The sequence below is a fragment of the Notamacropus eugenii genome, chromosome 1 (genome assembly GCF_028372415.1).
Source record: "Notamacropus eugenii isolate mMacEug1 chromosome 1, mMacEug1.pri_v2, whole genome shotgun sequence".
Classification (NCBI taxonomy): domain Eukaryota; kingdom Metazoa; phylum Chordata; class Mammalia; order Diprotodontia; family Macropodidae; genus Notamacropus; species Notamacropus eugenii.
The window spans coordinates 419,079,856-419,094,020 of record NC_092872.1 but is presented as its reverse complement, the minus strand read 5'-3'; the positions used below and the strand labels follow the sequence as shown (position 1 = coordinate 419,094,020).

General features: G+C 47.6%; 1 protein-coding gene across 2 annotated transcripts in view; it reads right to left on the bottom strand.

Moving 5' to 3' along the window:
- MYH7B (myosin heavy chain 7B) overlaps nucleotides 1-14,165 on the bottom strand; it is a 42,062-nt gene that overhangs the window by 11,469 nt on the left and 16,428 nt on the right. For both annotated transcript variants that reach the window (XM_072631337.1, XM_072631336.1), the window contains 14 exons: nucleotides 13,660-13,763; nucleotides 13,146-13,284; nucleotides 12,866-12,984; nucleotides 12,077-12,226; nucleotides 10,512-10,682; nucleotides 9,147-9,326; nucleotides 8,705-8,843; nucleotides 8,525-8,601; nucleotides 7,769-7,856; nucleotides 7,402-7,519; nucleotides 5,969-6,092; nucleotides 5,461-5,597; nucleotides 5,099-5,354; nucleotides 1,088-1,330 (listed from right to left, as the gene is read on the bottom strand). In XM_072631337.1, coding sequence (XP_072487438.1) covers nucleotides 1,088-1,330; nucleotides 5,099-5,354; nucleotides 5,461-5,597; nucleotides 5,969-6,092; nucleotides 7,402-7,519; nucleotides 7,769-7,856; nucleotides 8,525-8,601; nucleotides 8,705-8,843; nucleotides 9,147-9,326; nucleotides 10,512-10,682; nucleotides 12,077-12,226; nucleotides 12,866-12,984; nucleotides 13,146-13,284; nucleotides 13,660-13,763 — 2,045 coding nt within the window. The remainder of the gene's footprint in view (nucleotides 1-1,087; nucleotides 1,331-5,098; nucleotides 5,355-5,460; nucleotides 5,598-5,968; nucleotides 6,093-7,401; nucleotides 7,520-7,768; nucleotides 7,857-8,524; nucleotides 8,602-8,704; nucleotides 8,844-9,146; nucleotides 9,327-10,511; nucleotides 10,683-12,076; nucleotides 12,227-12,865; nucleotides 12,985-13,145; nucleotides 13,285-13,659; nucleotides 13,764-14,165) is intronic.

Here is a 14,165-nt window from a genome sequence, read left to right as displayed (position 1 = left end):
CTTGGATTGGACTCTATGGCAACGAGGAGAGCTCTTAGTGGAGTAAGTGTTCTCAGTGAAGGGAGAAGACCATGAAGAAAGGAAGCTGAGAGGCTTGGGGTTTTCTCCCTGTATGTCTTTACTATGGCATGGTGGGTAAGACCCAGTGTCTGTATTGGTCACGGTGCAGGACTACATATGACATGTCCCAGAACTGGGAGTTAGCAGTGATGGATACCATGTTGAGAATGTGTTCTCAAACATTGACAGTGTTGTCTGTCACAGCAGTACCAGCTGAGTTGACCCCCTGGCCTCCCCTCCTTGTAGAACAGGGCCTGGTAGCATTGAGAGTCTAATGTTATTTCTCCAATTCTCATTTTCCAAGGATTCCTGCATTGACCTAGATCACTGACCTAGGTTTAGAGGGAAGCTTAGGAGTTAACCTAAACCTCTCATTTTACAGGAGAGAAAACTGAGGTCCAGAGAGGTTAAGTCACATAGGTAGTAAGGGGCTCAGGCAGTATTCAGTCAGTCAGCCAACAGGCATTTATTAAGCACTTACTGGGTTAAGTGTTAAAGATACAAAAAAGGGCAAAAAGTACAATCTGTGCTAAAGGTGTTCATAGTCTGATAGGGGAGACAGCACTATCTGTACAAGATATATACATGTCAGATGACTCCAAGTTCAGTGGTCTTTCCAGACTCTTCAACTTCTAGATCCTAAGCCCTTTACTTCATCCCTTGACACAAAGCCCCTCCCCTAGATCTGTGCTTCAGGCCTTCCTGCTAGTCTGCCTTCAGACCTATTACCCAAACCTTCCTTGTTTTAGGCTTCACTCAAGGCCCTTTCCCAGTTATCTGCTCCAGTCCTGTCCTGCCTCAATTCTTTGCTATTTTCTGAGCCTTCTCTTTGAGTTTTCTCTGAGTTGTTTTTTCTTTCTCTGGTTCTCTGCTCTGGTCTAGTCCAGCCCTCATTCTAGGTCTTCCTTCAGATCTAAGCATCAGCTCCTCTGGTTCTCCCAGTCCTGGTGTCTTGCTCTGGGCTCTGGCCCCAGTGCTAATTCTGGGCAGTGGCTCTCCCTACTACCATCCCTGGCCACATACAAACCTTATTCTCTGTGGCGTGCTTCTCCTTCTCCACTTTGGCCAGAGTCAGCTCCAGGTCATCAATGTCCTTCTTGAGTTCTGTGCACTCATCCTCCAGATGTCGTTTCCTCGCCGTGAGATCAGAGTTCATCTCCTCTTCATCCTCTAGCCTCTCACTCAGCTCCTTCACCTTGGCCTCCAGCTGCACCTTAGACTTGATCAGAAGGTCACAGCGCTCCTCTGCATCTGCCAGGTTGTCCTGCTCCTGGAGGGAAAGAGGATAGACAGCAGGGATCAGCACCTCAGGCCCAGGGGCAGAGCAGCACCCAGAGACTGGAAACTAGGACTGAAAGGGCCCCAGCTGCAGGCAAGTCAAAATGTGAATGGGTCTTACCCAGTTATTCATTCATTCCCAAACATTTACTGAGTACCTGTTGAGGTGTTTAGCTTAGAGAAGAAAATACTTAGGGAGAAATTTGATCACATAAAAGGGAAAGGGAAGAGGTTTACAACTATCTCTTCGTTTGAAATTCAAAACTAATCTGGGAGTTATTATCGCCATTTTACAGTTGAGAAAACTGAGGCAGACAGAAGTGAAGGCTTTCTTGCCCACAGTCACACAGCCAGTAAGTGTTCTGAGATCAAATTTGAACTCAGGTCTTCCTGATTCCAGGCCTAGCACTCTGTTCATTGTGCCAATATGCACAATGCCTGTTAAAGGTCATTTTATGGAAGAGATGAATTTTGCTCTATTCAGTCTCACAGAGTAAAACTAAGACCAAAGGGAGAGAGAAAAGGGTAGGGGGAGGTTTGTTATAGAGGCTAAAATCAACTCAATGTAAGAAATTTTTTTAAAAAAATAGAGCTGTCCAAAAGTGAAATGTGCTGCCTTTGGCATTAACCAAGGGAGTGGTCAAGTAAACAAGGTAGGCAGTAATCTCTCTGCTACTGGAGGTATTCAAATAGAGTCTAAATGGCCACTTGCTGGGGATATTTATCGCAGAGAAGATTGGACTAGAGACCACTGAGGCCCCTCTTCCAGCTCTGAGATTCTGCATTTCTTCTAGCTTGGAGAACAAAGATAAATAGACTCAGATTATTAGACCTTAAAGATTCTGACTACACATAACTCAATTTAGTAGAAGGAAGGAGTTGGTACCATATGAGATGATCTAAAGGATCATGAAATATCAGAGCTGGAGGGAGCTCTAGAGATGATCTAGCCCAGACTCCTGATTTTACAGAGGAAACTGAGATACAGAGAGATGATCCAGGATCCTGGGTTATAGATTTAGACCTGGAAGGTATCTTGGAAGTCATGTAGGGCAGAAGGGTCAAACGTGTGGCTGCAACACTCCTAAGTGCTATCCGAGTCAGATTTAAGCATAATTCAGAAATATTTTAACAGTAAATAGGAATATAGTAGAACATAAATATCATTAATAAGTGGTTTTCCAACTCTGAGGTACCACATCACACCTATAAGATTGGCAAACATGACAGAACAAGAAAATGATAAATGCTGGAGAGGATGTGGGAGAGTTGGAACACTATTTCATTGTTGGTGGAGCTGCGAGCGCATCCAACCATTCTGGAGAGCAATTTGGAACTATGCCCAAAGGGCTACAAAAATGTGCATACCCTTTGACCCAGCAATATCGCTACTAGGACTGTATCCCCAAGAGATCATAAAAATGGGAAAGGGTCCCACATGTACAAAAATATTTATAGCAGCACTCTATGTAGTTGCCAAAAACTGGAAGTCAAGGGGATGTCCATCAATTGGGGAATGGCTGAATAAATTATGGTATATGAATGTAATGGAGTACTATTGTGCCATAAGAAATGATGAACAAGAAGACTTCAGAGAGGCCTGGAAGGACTTATATGACCTGATGCTGAGTGAAAGGAGCAGAACCAGGAGAACTTTATGCACAGCAACAACCACAGTGTGTGAGAGTTTTTTCTGGTAGACTTAGATTTTTGTAATAACACAAGAACTTCTTACCAAAAAAAAAAAAAAATCCCAATGGAGGATCTCAAGGCAAAATGCCTGCCACACTCAGAGAGAGAAATATGGAAGTCACTCACATATTGTAGCAGATCATGTTTGTGTATGTGTATGTGTTTGTGTATCATGTTCTGATTTGTTATACGATTTCTTTCATTTATCTTAGTCTGACTACATAGCATGACTATAGTGAAAATATACTCAATAAGAAAGTATATGTAGAATCTATACAGAATTGTATGCAGTTGTGGGGAGGGAGGGGGGTAGTGGGGAGTAGGTGGGGAGGGATAAAATCGCAATTGTATGGCAGTGATTGTTAAACATTACAAAATAAAAAAAAAATAATTCCACTGGGGGGAAAAAAAAAAAGGAAGCAAATAGAAGAAAAAAATGAAATTATATATTTAATGAATAAAATGTATGCTTTAATACTGAGAGATTAATTTTGCTGGGAGATTCTCCAAGTAAATTTTCCTGATGCTGATATTCATTGTATATAGTTAATGGCACCACATCATTCTCCCAGTTACCTAGCATGGTCCAGCTAGATACTGATTAGTGAGAATAATGAATCCTTGACGTGCTCCCACTTTTTGAATTCACACTGTGTATTTCCATTGGACTGGAACTAATGACCATGTTCTACATAACTAATTTTGAATAGTGCTAATTTGAACACATGCAACCACTTCAGAGGATTTGTTATTCTCACTAATTGGGACCCAGCTGTACTATGAAAACAACAACAATAAAAATAAACCTTTTTCTGGGGAGGAAAAAAAAAAATAAGTGGTTTTCAAAGTTAGTACGTACCTTCAGGGATTCTCCTGTACGATTTAGTGGTCTTTGTTTCTATTTGAGTTTGACTCCAGTGATCTAGGCCAATCCCCTTGTTTTATAGATGAGGAAAGAGGACAAGAAAGGAGAAGGGACTTCCCCAAATTCACAAAGGTAGTGATTAATGAGATGATGATTCAGGCTCAAGTTTGACTGATTCTAAATTCAGCACACTTTCCGAGGCACTGTGACACGTATTCAATAAAGCCTTTAGGGGAAATTCCATAAAGGAGGTAGTATTTGATCTGGGCACTGAAGGATGCATAGGCTTTTTAATTAGGCAGTGGGGAAGGTGGGTCAGGGAGTGGTGACAGAGAGTAGGTATTTGTATTCCACATTAGGACAACAACATAAAGCAAGCATGTGAAGGTAGGAGGGTCCAAGGTTATGAAGGGGACATTGGGTAGATCCATCTAGATAAAGGGGCAGGGTATGTAGGGAAGTGGGGAGAAATGAGTCTAATGAGGGATGGGCTACACCATTGACCTGACATCAATGTCTGCTGAATGAATTAAATGAAATGGAAGGAGGAAAGGAGAATGAGAAAGAAGGAAGGAGAGAAAGGGAAAGAGGAAAGGAATGAAAAGAAGTAAGAGAGGGAAGGAAGAAGGGAAAGGAGAGAAGGAAGGAAAGAAGAAAGGGAAGGAAAGAGGGGTGTAGGAAAGAAAGAAAGGAGGGAAGGAAGAAAGAAAGAAAGAAAAGCCTTCCTTGAATGCCAGGCTTGTATCACAACTGAGACAATGTGATATTGTGGAAAAAACAGTGGGTTTAGAGTCAGAAGGTCTGATTATAAATCTCAGCTCTATTACTTATTACCCACATGACCTTGGAAAAGTTGCTTTTCTTCCCCCTTTCCTAATCTAAAAAAGGAGGGACTTGCTCTGGATCCTTGAAAGGGGACCTCTAAGATCCCCACCAGTTCTACATCCTATAATGTATCTGAGTCTTAGCTCCAATACTTACTAGTTATATTGACCCTAGGCAAGTCACATCCTTCTGCCTGTTTCCCCTTCTCTAAAATGAGTATAACAGTCCTCATTTTGCTTCTCTTATGGGGCTAATATGAGGAGAACATTTTTGCAAACTCTAAAGCATCCGATATAAATGTGAGTGTCCACTGAGGGAGGCAGGAAGGGCTGGCACTCCCGAGGACCCATGCCCATGCCCAGCCTAGTTAGGGCTCACCGCCTGCAGCTGCAGGGACAGGTCATTCTTCTCCTGGGCAATGCTGATGTGCTTCTCCTCCAGCTCCTGCCTCTTGGCCTCAGCCTCGGCCAGGGACACCCGCAGCCCCCGGAGCTCAGCCCGAAGGGCCCCCAGCTCCTCCTCTGCCTGCACTGAGCGCAACAGAGGCTTCATCTTGAAGAATAACTTCATCCAGGACCAGTTCTTCACGGCAGCAAAAGCCCGGATGTTGCACTGGATGGTGTAGAGGGCATCCCTGGAGAGAGGCAGCCAAGGGTTGGAGGGGCAGTGGGAGCGAGGGTGGGAGGGGGGGTCTCCACCCTCTGCCCCATCGGGGCAGAATGCCCCTGGACTCCTTGTACCTTCCCCCTCTCATGTGCTGGTGCTCAATTCGCATGAGGTGACCCCGGATCCTCGCCTGCAGCAAGGTCAGGATCTTGGCCAGCCGCTCATCCCGAAGTTCCTCCAACACAGCCAGCAGCCCAGCCTTAAAGAACACCTGTGAGGACAAGATGAGCTTTCCTTGACCCTGTGTGACCCCAGTCTCTCCTGTTCCCAATATGAGCCCTCAGCCATAAGACTTTGGGCAAGTCACATACCTTCCCTGGGGTCTCAGCTTCTACATGTATAACATGAGTGGGTTGGACTGGATGACCTCTGAGGTTGCTTCTAGTTCTAGACCTATGATCCTATGAACCTGTGTGTCTGGTAAGGTCAGAGTGACCCTGACCTTGGTATGACCCCTGACCTCAATAGGACCTCTGAGCCTTTTGAACCACTCCTAAACTCAGGGGACTCCAACTTCAGTGCAATTCCCAACCTCAGAGTGACTCTTGACTCCTGACACTTGACAGTAGATCTTCCCCTCACCTTGGTGTGACCAAACTTGTACTGTGTGTGGTCAATGTCCAGTGAGCCAAGGAGCTTCTCAGTGGCCTTCCTGCTATCCACGAAGGTGTCATCTGGGACAGCGCTGGGATTCAGGATGCGATACCTGGGGGGAAGCTGAGAATGAAGAGGTGGCAGGAGGATCCCTGGAGATGAGCAGGATATACATGGGGCAGGGGGGCAGGGACCAGGTGTCATGAGGCCAAGGGGAAGAGCCATGTGTGGCCCAGAGTTAAGGCTTAAACCAGAAGAGGTCAAGGCAGAGAGAAGGGCAGCAGAAGATACTGAGTCATGTGAATGCTTTGTATCTTGATTTTAGAACCTGCTTCTATCCTGTTAAGAAGCCTTTTTAAAAAAAAAAAGTGAATTTCTTTGATTGGGAATAGATGATCAGACACAATCACTGTATTGGTTGGTTTGAATTATTTTTTTTTCTTTTTAATTAAGTTTTTGTTACAAGGGTTGGTTTACTGAGGGGGAGGGATATATTTGGAAATGTGTGTGATATAACTAATAAAAGCATCATTAAAAATAATATTTTTTAAAAACTGAACTCCTTTGGAATGTTCCTAGCATCTGTTTCATCTTTGTGATGCCTAATTGTAAGATAACAGATTTTAGATCTGGAAGAGTCCATAGAAGCTACTGAGTCTAACACCCTCATTTTACAGATAAGTAAACTGTGTCACAGAGAAGTTTAATGACTTGTCCAAGGTAACACAGCTAGTAAGTATCTTAGGACAAGATTTGAACTCAAGTCTTCCTGATTCAAGCTCTACTTCCCTGTCTACCATCCTTTATGATACTGCCTCTTAGCTCCTCTGGTCAAGCTTCCTTCTGCCTAGAACTAATAGACTCTCAAGTGACTTAACTGCTTCCAGTCTTTCCCTCCAGGCCATCCTGCACTCACAACTCACATTCTTTCCTTCCCATAAGGTGCAACTCTGAACACCTACCTCCTCTTGCTCAAAAACCTCCACTGGTTTCCTATCACCAGTAGAGAATAAAATTCCAGACTTCTCATCCTGGCATTCAGGGCCTTCTATGATCTGCTACAAATGGCCTAGGTTTCCTCAAACACTTGATTCCCAACTCTGAGCCTTGGCTCATACATTCCCCCTTCCTAGAATGCCCTCTTTGCCTCCTCTTGTAATCCTTTTCATCGACACTGACCATTCTTTTAAGTCCTCATAGACCTGACTGACCATATCATCTGGCCCCAAGCATGCAAAAATCTTGTCTGATTATTTATCTTTTCATATGCATGTGGATTTTGTTCTCCCAGCAAGATTCTTGGATTTAACAATGGCAGGGTTTGCAGCTTTGTCCCTATGTGGCCATTTAGGACCGAGTAAGATATGGAGGGGAACCTGTAGTGTCATCACATTATCACAGGGAGCAGGGGAGTCACTGACCGCTGTCGGAAGTCCATGTAAAGCAGGCGGTTGGGGAAACCCTGGCGGCAGATGCGGATTCCCTCTAGAACCCCATTGCAGCGTAGCTGATGTAACACCAAGAAGGCATCCATGACTCCTGCGATGAGGGTCATGGGATAGAGGTCAATGGAGACTAGATCTCAGCCCAACCTCCAGAAAAGACAAGTGAGAATAAGCAGAGATCTCTGAGGTTTTGTGCAATACATCAGGGAGGGGGGAGGGGGGAGGGGGGAAGAGAAGGGGTGATGATATCATGTGAGGCCTCCCAACCCCCAGGTTTCTCTGCCTAACACCCTCCTTGACCTCAGAATTCCCCAGACCCCCAGGTGCACAGTCAGGGGCCTACCTGGTGTCTTGGACTCATTAGGGACGATGCATCGGACGAAGTGTGGCTGGGTGGCCCGTAGGTTGGTCATCAGTTTATTGAGGTTTTCCTGAACAAGAGAGGGGGCAGTGGGTGGGGGATAAAATGAGAGGGAGCCCCTGGCATCTCTTCTCAGCTGATTGCCCCTCTCACCTCCCCGTATTCCTGGTCAGGTCCCAAACTCCTGACTTTAGGGTTCCTTATGTCTGTTTCATGGCTTCCCCATTCCCTATGGAGTTTCCACATTCCCCAAGCTTTCCATATTCCTCAGTTTTCCCTGTGGCTCCATGAGAGCCCTTCCATGCCTAAACTGGCCTGCTTCTTGGCTCATGAGATTTAGAGTAGGACAGGACCTTAGAGTTGATATAGTCCAACGCCCTCCTCATTTTACAAATGGGAACACTGAGGCCCAGAGAGAGCAAAGAACTTGTTGCCCAAGGTCACACAGCTACTAAGTGGAATAACTCTCTGTGTGCCCCAGGGCTCCAGTGACCCTTTGGTGTTCTTCACTGGTGACTCCCATGGCCAGTCCTTCCAAGTCCCCAGCCCCAGTCCCCAACTGCCACCAGCTTGGTCCCAGAGGTGTGGGGCTGGGAAACTGTATAGACTTGCTGTGATGTTCACGTAGAGAAGAATTAAACATCACTGCAAGTCTTAACAGCAGCCCACCCAGAGAAGCAGGAGACTGGCTGAGGAGAGGGGCTAGTGCCCGGGGGCAGGGAGGCATCGCCCCCTCACCTTGTGCACCTGGGACACCGTCTGAAACGATGCCGCCTTCTTCCGCTTCTCCTTCACCCCGGATTTGGGGCCCTCAGCTGGTGGAGACAAGGACACTGGTCACAGAGAAGGGACAGCTCCCCGTGGCACCCCTCTTCCCTAGGTTCCCCCACCCTAGGCTACGGGGGAGGGGGGACTGACCGGAAGTAGTGGTAGAAGCTGAGTAGCTCTCGTAGAGCGAAGCCAACAGCTTGTTCTGGGATTTCTGGAAGACGGGGACGACAGTCTCATTCAGCGGGTCCTTGTTCTTTTCCAACCATCCCACGATGCTATAGGGGACCTAAGTGAGAGGGGGCCAGGAGCAGGGGCGGGCCAAGCCTTCAGTTCAGTATGCAATGCTAAGCACCTCCCTCGTCCCCCATACTGTGGTCAGGGCTGAAGACACAAATGATGAAAGCTGAACAGCCCCTGGCCATGAGGAGTTCTATTCTATTGGATGAAAAGTTGAGATTAGGGTAAAGGATATAAAGAGGGTCAGGGTTGGGACTGGAGTCAGGGTGTCAGAGGTCAGAGTTGGGATCAAGGTTAAGGTTAGGGAAGGTTAAAGAAGGTCGGGGGCCAGGGGTTCAGGACTGTCACGTACCACTCCAGCGTAGTGAACGATCTCAAAATGCGCTTCGTATTTGCGCTTCTTGTCTGGCCTTGGCTTCTGGAAATTGGGTGATTTCCCAGCATGGTTGTCATAGAGTTTGGCCCGGAAGCTGACGTCCGAAGCTTTGGGGAACATACACTCCTCCTCCAGGATGGACAGGATGCCCATGGGCTGCAGAGTTGGAGAGGAGGTAGGTCAGCGGGCACACATGCTGCATGCCAGAATGTCCCAAGTCCTTCCTTACTTTCTGGTACGTCTTACAATCCACCTACACCAGCCTACCTGCTGTGTCTCAGGTGACACTCCATTTCCCAACTCCCCCAATATGTAGTGATCACCCCTGGACCTGGATTCTCGCTCTCTCTCTCCTCTCTCTCCCCCTCTCTCTTTCCTGTCTCTCCCCTCTTTCTCTCCTCTCTTTCTTCTTTCACTGTCTCTTCTTCTCTCTCTCTCTCTCTCCCTTTCTGTTTCTATGTCCCTCCAACTGTCTCTCTTTTATACACACTCTCTTCAGATTCTCTCTCCCTCTCTCTCCTCTGTCTGTCTGTCTGCCTGTCTGTCTCTCTCTTTCACACACACACACACACACACACACACACACACACACACACACACACTCACTCATGAGATAATCAGGAAAGTCCCAGATCCAGAGGCAGGAGACCCTGGTAGCCTCAACTCTACTATTAACTCATTATATAACCCTGGGCAAGCCTCTAAATTTCTCTAGGTCTTACTTTCCTCATCTGTATAATGGAATTATTAATAGAGTCACTCATGAAGAACATGTGTGTGAAGACACACCAGTATTGGACATCATATCATGGAGGACCTAATAATTTTATCTCCAGAATGTGTATCCTTGTTCTCCTGGTTGGTGAGGACCTGTCTATATCAGGCCTGGCTGAGTCACACTTAATTTACTCCCTGGCTATCTATCCCCTTGCCAGCTGCCTTGCTCCCTCAATTAGAGACCAGGTTCCAAACCAAAACACCCCTCCCTGGCCCCTGCTTCCAACTCTCAAAGACAGCTGTCATCCCCACAGGTAACACTGAGTCAACCTCAGACTGGAAGACTTGGGATGGAGCCCCTGCTTTGGCCCACCTAGGTTACGATGATACTGGACAAACTATTTAAGTTCTTAGTGCCCCCAGGGGGCTCTCTAAGACAAGCTGATGAAGCTTAGGACCAATGCCACTGGTGGATGGAGTTTCCTCCCTGAGAGGTCCTGACATGAACGAAGTCACTCGTCATGACTGACCCCCCACCACCACCATTTTCACTACCATGACCCTCCCCAGCATTCACAAGAGAACACTTTGGCCCCCTTCCCTTTCTGAAAGTCCAGAGCCCACCTTCTCAATGAGATCGATGCAAGGCTGTAGGTCAAGGCCAAAGTCAATGAACACCCATTCGATGCCCTCCCGGCGATATTCCTCTTGCTCCAGCACAAACATGTGCTGGTTAAAGAACTGCTGGAGTTTCTCATTGGTGAAATTGATGCACAGCTGTTCGAAGGAGTTAAACTGCAGGGAGGACAGAGGAAAGGGATGTATTAGGTGTTTCCTATGGGCACGGCAGCTAGGTGGCACAATAGAGAAAGTGCTGGGCCTGGAGTCAGGAAGACCTTCAAATCCAGCCACAGACACTTACTAGCTGTGTGACCTTGGATAAGTCACTGGACTTCTATTTGCCTCAGATAAATATATAACAACTGGTTCTCTGGCAGGGGTAGGGGGTGCACTTTAAAATTTCATCTTCATTATTAATAACTTTAATATGGGGAGACAGTGTGGTGTGGAGGAAAGAGAACTGGCTTCAGAGTCAGGAAGGCCTGAGTTCAAATCCTGATTCTTACACATTCTGGGAAGAGTCTAATTTGTCAGTGTAGCAATATATATTTCAGAATGGGTTCACATCTGCATAGCATTCCTTACCAGGTGTCTATACTGATGAAACCACAGGTCTAGTTTCTAGAAAAAAATGATTTGTATCCACACAAAATACTTTCCTCGTAGCATACAAAGACACTGTGAGAGTTCTGTGGGGTAAGTTTGCCCCCAACGAGGAGAGATCAGGGAAGGCATCTTGGAGGAGGGGGTATTGAGTCAGGTATTAAGGGAGGGGGGACAATTCAACAGGTGAAAGGTGAAGGGAAGGATCCCTGATCTAATCTTTTTGTCATTTAATCATTTTTGAGTTGTGTCCGACTCTTCCTTCTCGCATTTGTGATTTTCTTGGCAACGATACTAGAGCAGTTTGCCATTTTCTTCTCAAGCTCATTTTACAGATGAGGAAACTGAGGCAAATAGGGTTAAGTGACTTGCCCAGGATCATACAGTTAATAAGTGTCTGAGGCCAGATTTGAACACAGGAAGATGAGTCTTCCTGACTCCAGGCCCAGTTCTCTATGCACTGAGACACCTAGCTGCCCCAATCTAATCAATTCTATTCCAATAAATTCAGCTCTCATTTCTATGTGAATGATTGCCTGAGGCAGCTAGGTGGTGCAATGGATAGAGCCCTGGACCTGAAGTTGGGACAGCCTGAGTCCAACTCCAGACTCAGATACTTACTAGCTATGTGACCCTGGGCAAACCTCTATTTGCCTCAATTTTCTCATTTGTAAAATGGGATAATAACAGCACCTACCTCACAGCGTGCTTGTAAGGAAGAAATGGGCCTGGCACACAGTAGGCATTATATACATGCTATTCCTTTCTCTTCCTAGCAAGAAATTCCTTTTCAGATATCGATGGAGAGGAGCTGAAGAGCTGAGATCATGCCCCTGCATCATCATAAAGCTGTGAGCCCCTTCATTGCATGTGAGTATCTAGGGGTCAGGGATGCGGGACAGTCCAGGGCCCAAGGACCACACTGGTGCCTTCCTCCTCCTGCCCCACAGCCCTGCCTTGCTCACCTCAAAGATCTCAAAGCCAGCGATGTCCAGCACTCCGATAAAGAACTGCCGGGCCAGCTTTGTGTCCAGGGTTCGGTTAATACGCATGACCAGCCATCTAAAGAGCCGGTCATATGTAGCTTTAGCCAGAGCCCCCACAGCAAACACCACCTGCAGAATAGCCCAAGAGGGGCTGGGTTAGGGACAGGTCCCTGCCTACAGGCAGGTTCCGCCTCCCTCGCAGTAGCTCCGCCCCCTCCTCAGGCATACTTCACCCCCTCCCACGCCGCCTCAGGTAGGCTCTACCCCCCCCCCCCCCCACTCCTCAGACAGGCTCCGTCCACTCAGATAGGCCCCTAAGTTCCCCTAAGTCCACCCTCATGCCCCCTTCCTCATGCAAGCTCTTCACCCTCAGGTAGGCTCCGCCCTCTCCCCCTCCCTGCTGCTCCTTCCTTTGTCCCTCTCACCTGTTCTTCTTGCTGTCTCCCTCTTCTGTTCCCCCGCACTTTCTCCTCTCTGTCCCCCCACATTCTTCTCTCTGTTCCCTAACACCGGCTCCTCTCACCCTCATACCTGCTTCTCTCTATCCACTTCCACTTTCTTTTCTGTTCCCTTTTACCTTCTCCTTTGCCCCCTTCATTTTCTTCTCTCTGTCCCCCCTTCCTCTCTCCTCTCTTACCTGTTCTTCTGTCCCTCCACCTAATCCTCTCTGCCCCCATACCTGCTCCTCTGTCTCCTCCTTCTGCTTCTCTGTCACCTCTCACCTGCTCCTTTGTCCCCCTCACCCCTGCTCTCCCCCATTCCACTCACCTGCTCCACACTCTGTCCCTTGGTCACATACTCATTCCCCACTTTGACTCGGGGGTGCAGCAGCCCCTTCAGGAGGTCCCCACTGCTAATCCCCATCAAATAGGCAGCCTTATCTGCACCTGTGGGGGTGATCATGAGAGATTCAGTGGTTTGGGGGGATGTGGACATGGGAGGCAATACATGGTAGGACTGGGAGCCATCATTCCTGAACAGCACAGGGGTATCAGTGACAACTGGGCAGGGGCAGAGTCCAGGATCTGGGTCTGAACTGGGGTCTCACTTTCAGTGCCATCAGCCTCTGCCTGCTCCTCACGCTGCTTTTGCTTGAATTTCATGTTGCCAAAGTGCATCAGAGCCCCCACTACTTTGTAGCAGGCACACTTTTCATCTACACTGAAGCCCAGGATGTCCATGGCATGCTAGGCAGGAGGAATGGAAAAAAGATTACACAGGGTACAAGTGTCCTGAGCCCCAAAACATCTGCTTCTTTCCCTCTGTGCCTTCCATAAATCTCCCCTCTATCACCTAATATCCTGAGCCCTTCCAATGCATCTCCCTCCGTCCCTCAGAACCCCTTCTATGTTCCCCTAGGTCCACCCTTATGCCCAAGCGTCCCAGTTCTCTCTGTTCTTCCATACCCCATGCTCGCTAAATGTTCCCCTTGCTTTTCCACTGTCCTGCATCCCCTTACATCTCCCTCTGGTCTCCCAGAATGCCCCCCTTCCAATATCCTGAGCTCTCTATGGGTCTCTCTCTGCCCCTCCCATACCACGGGCTTCCTTCCCCTCACATACATCAGTTGCAATCAGCTCTTGTCCATCATCCATATTGTCCACAGTCGTGACGCCTTGGCTGCAGAAGTGGTAGTCATAGGGGTTCAGAGAGAGCAGCAGCATATCTGAGGGTATACAGAGAAACTTGAGGCCTGGAAGGGCCACCTGGGACAGGCATCTAAGTATAGGCTAGCATGAAAGGACCCTAGAGAGGAGGATGCTCAAACCAGAGGTCAGCCCCTCTCCAGAAAGCTGCCAGGGATTCCAGCTAAGACATCTAATCCCTGAATCAACCCTGTGTCCCAAGCAGTTCCCCCAAGGCTTGCCTTCACCCTGCCTCCCATGGACCCTGAGAAGCAGGCCACCTGTTTCTTCTTTCCTAGCTAACAACCCTGAGCCTCTCTATACCTTGCTCCTTGTGAGACAGGGCAGCCCCAGCGGCTCCTCCCTGCTTGTTCTCCATAGTGACTACATAGCCCTGGGCAGTTTCTCACTCAGAACTAAAGAGAACAGAAGGTAAAGTATAA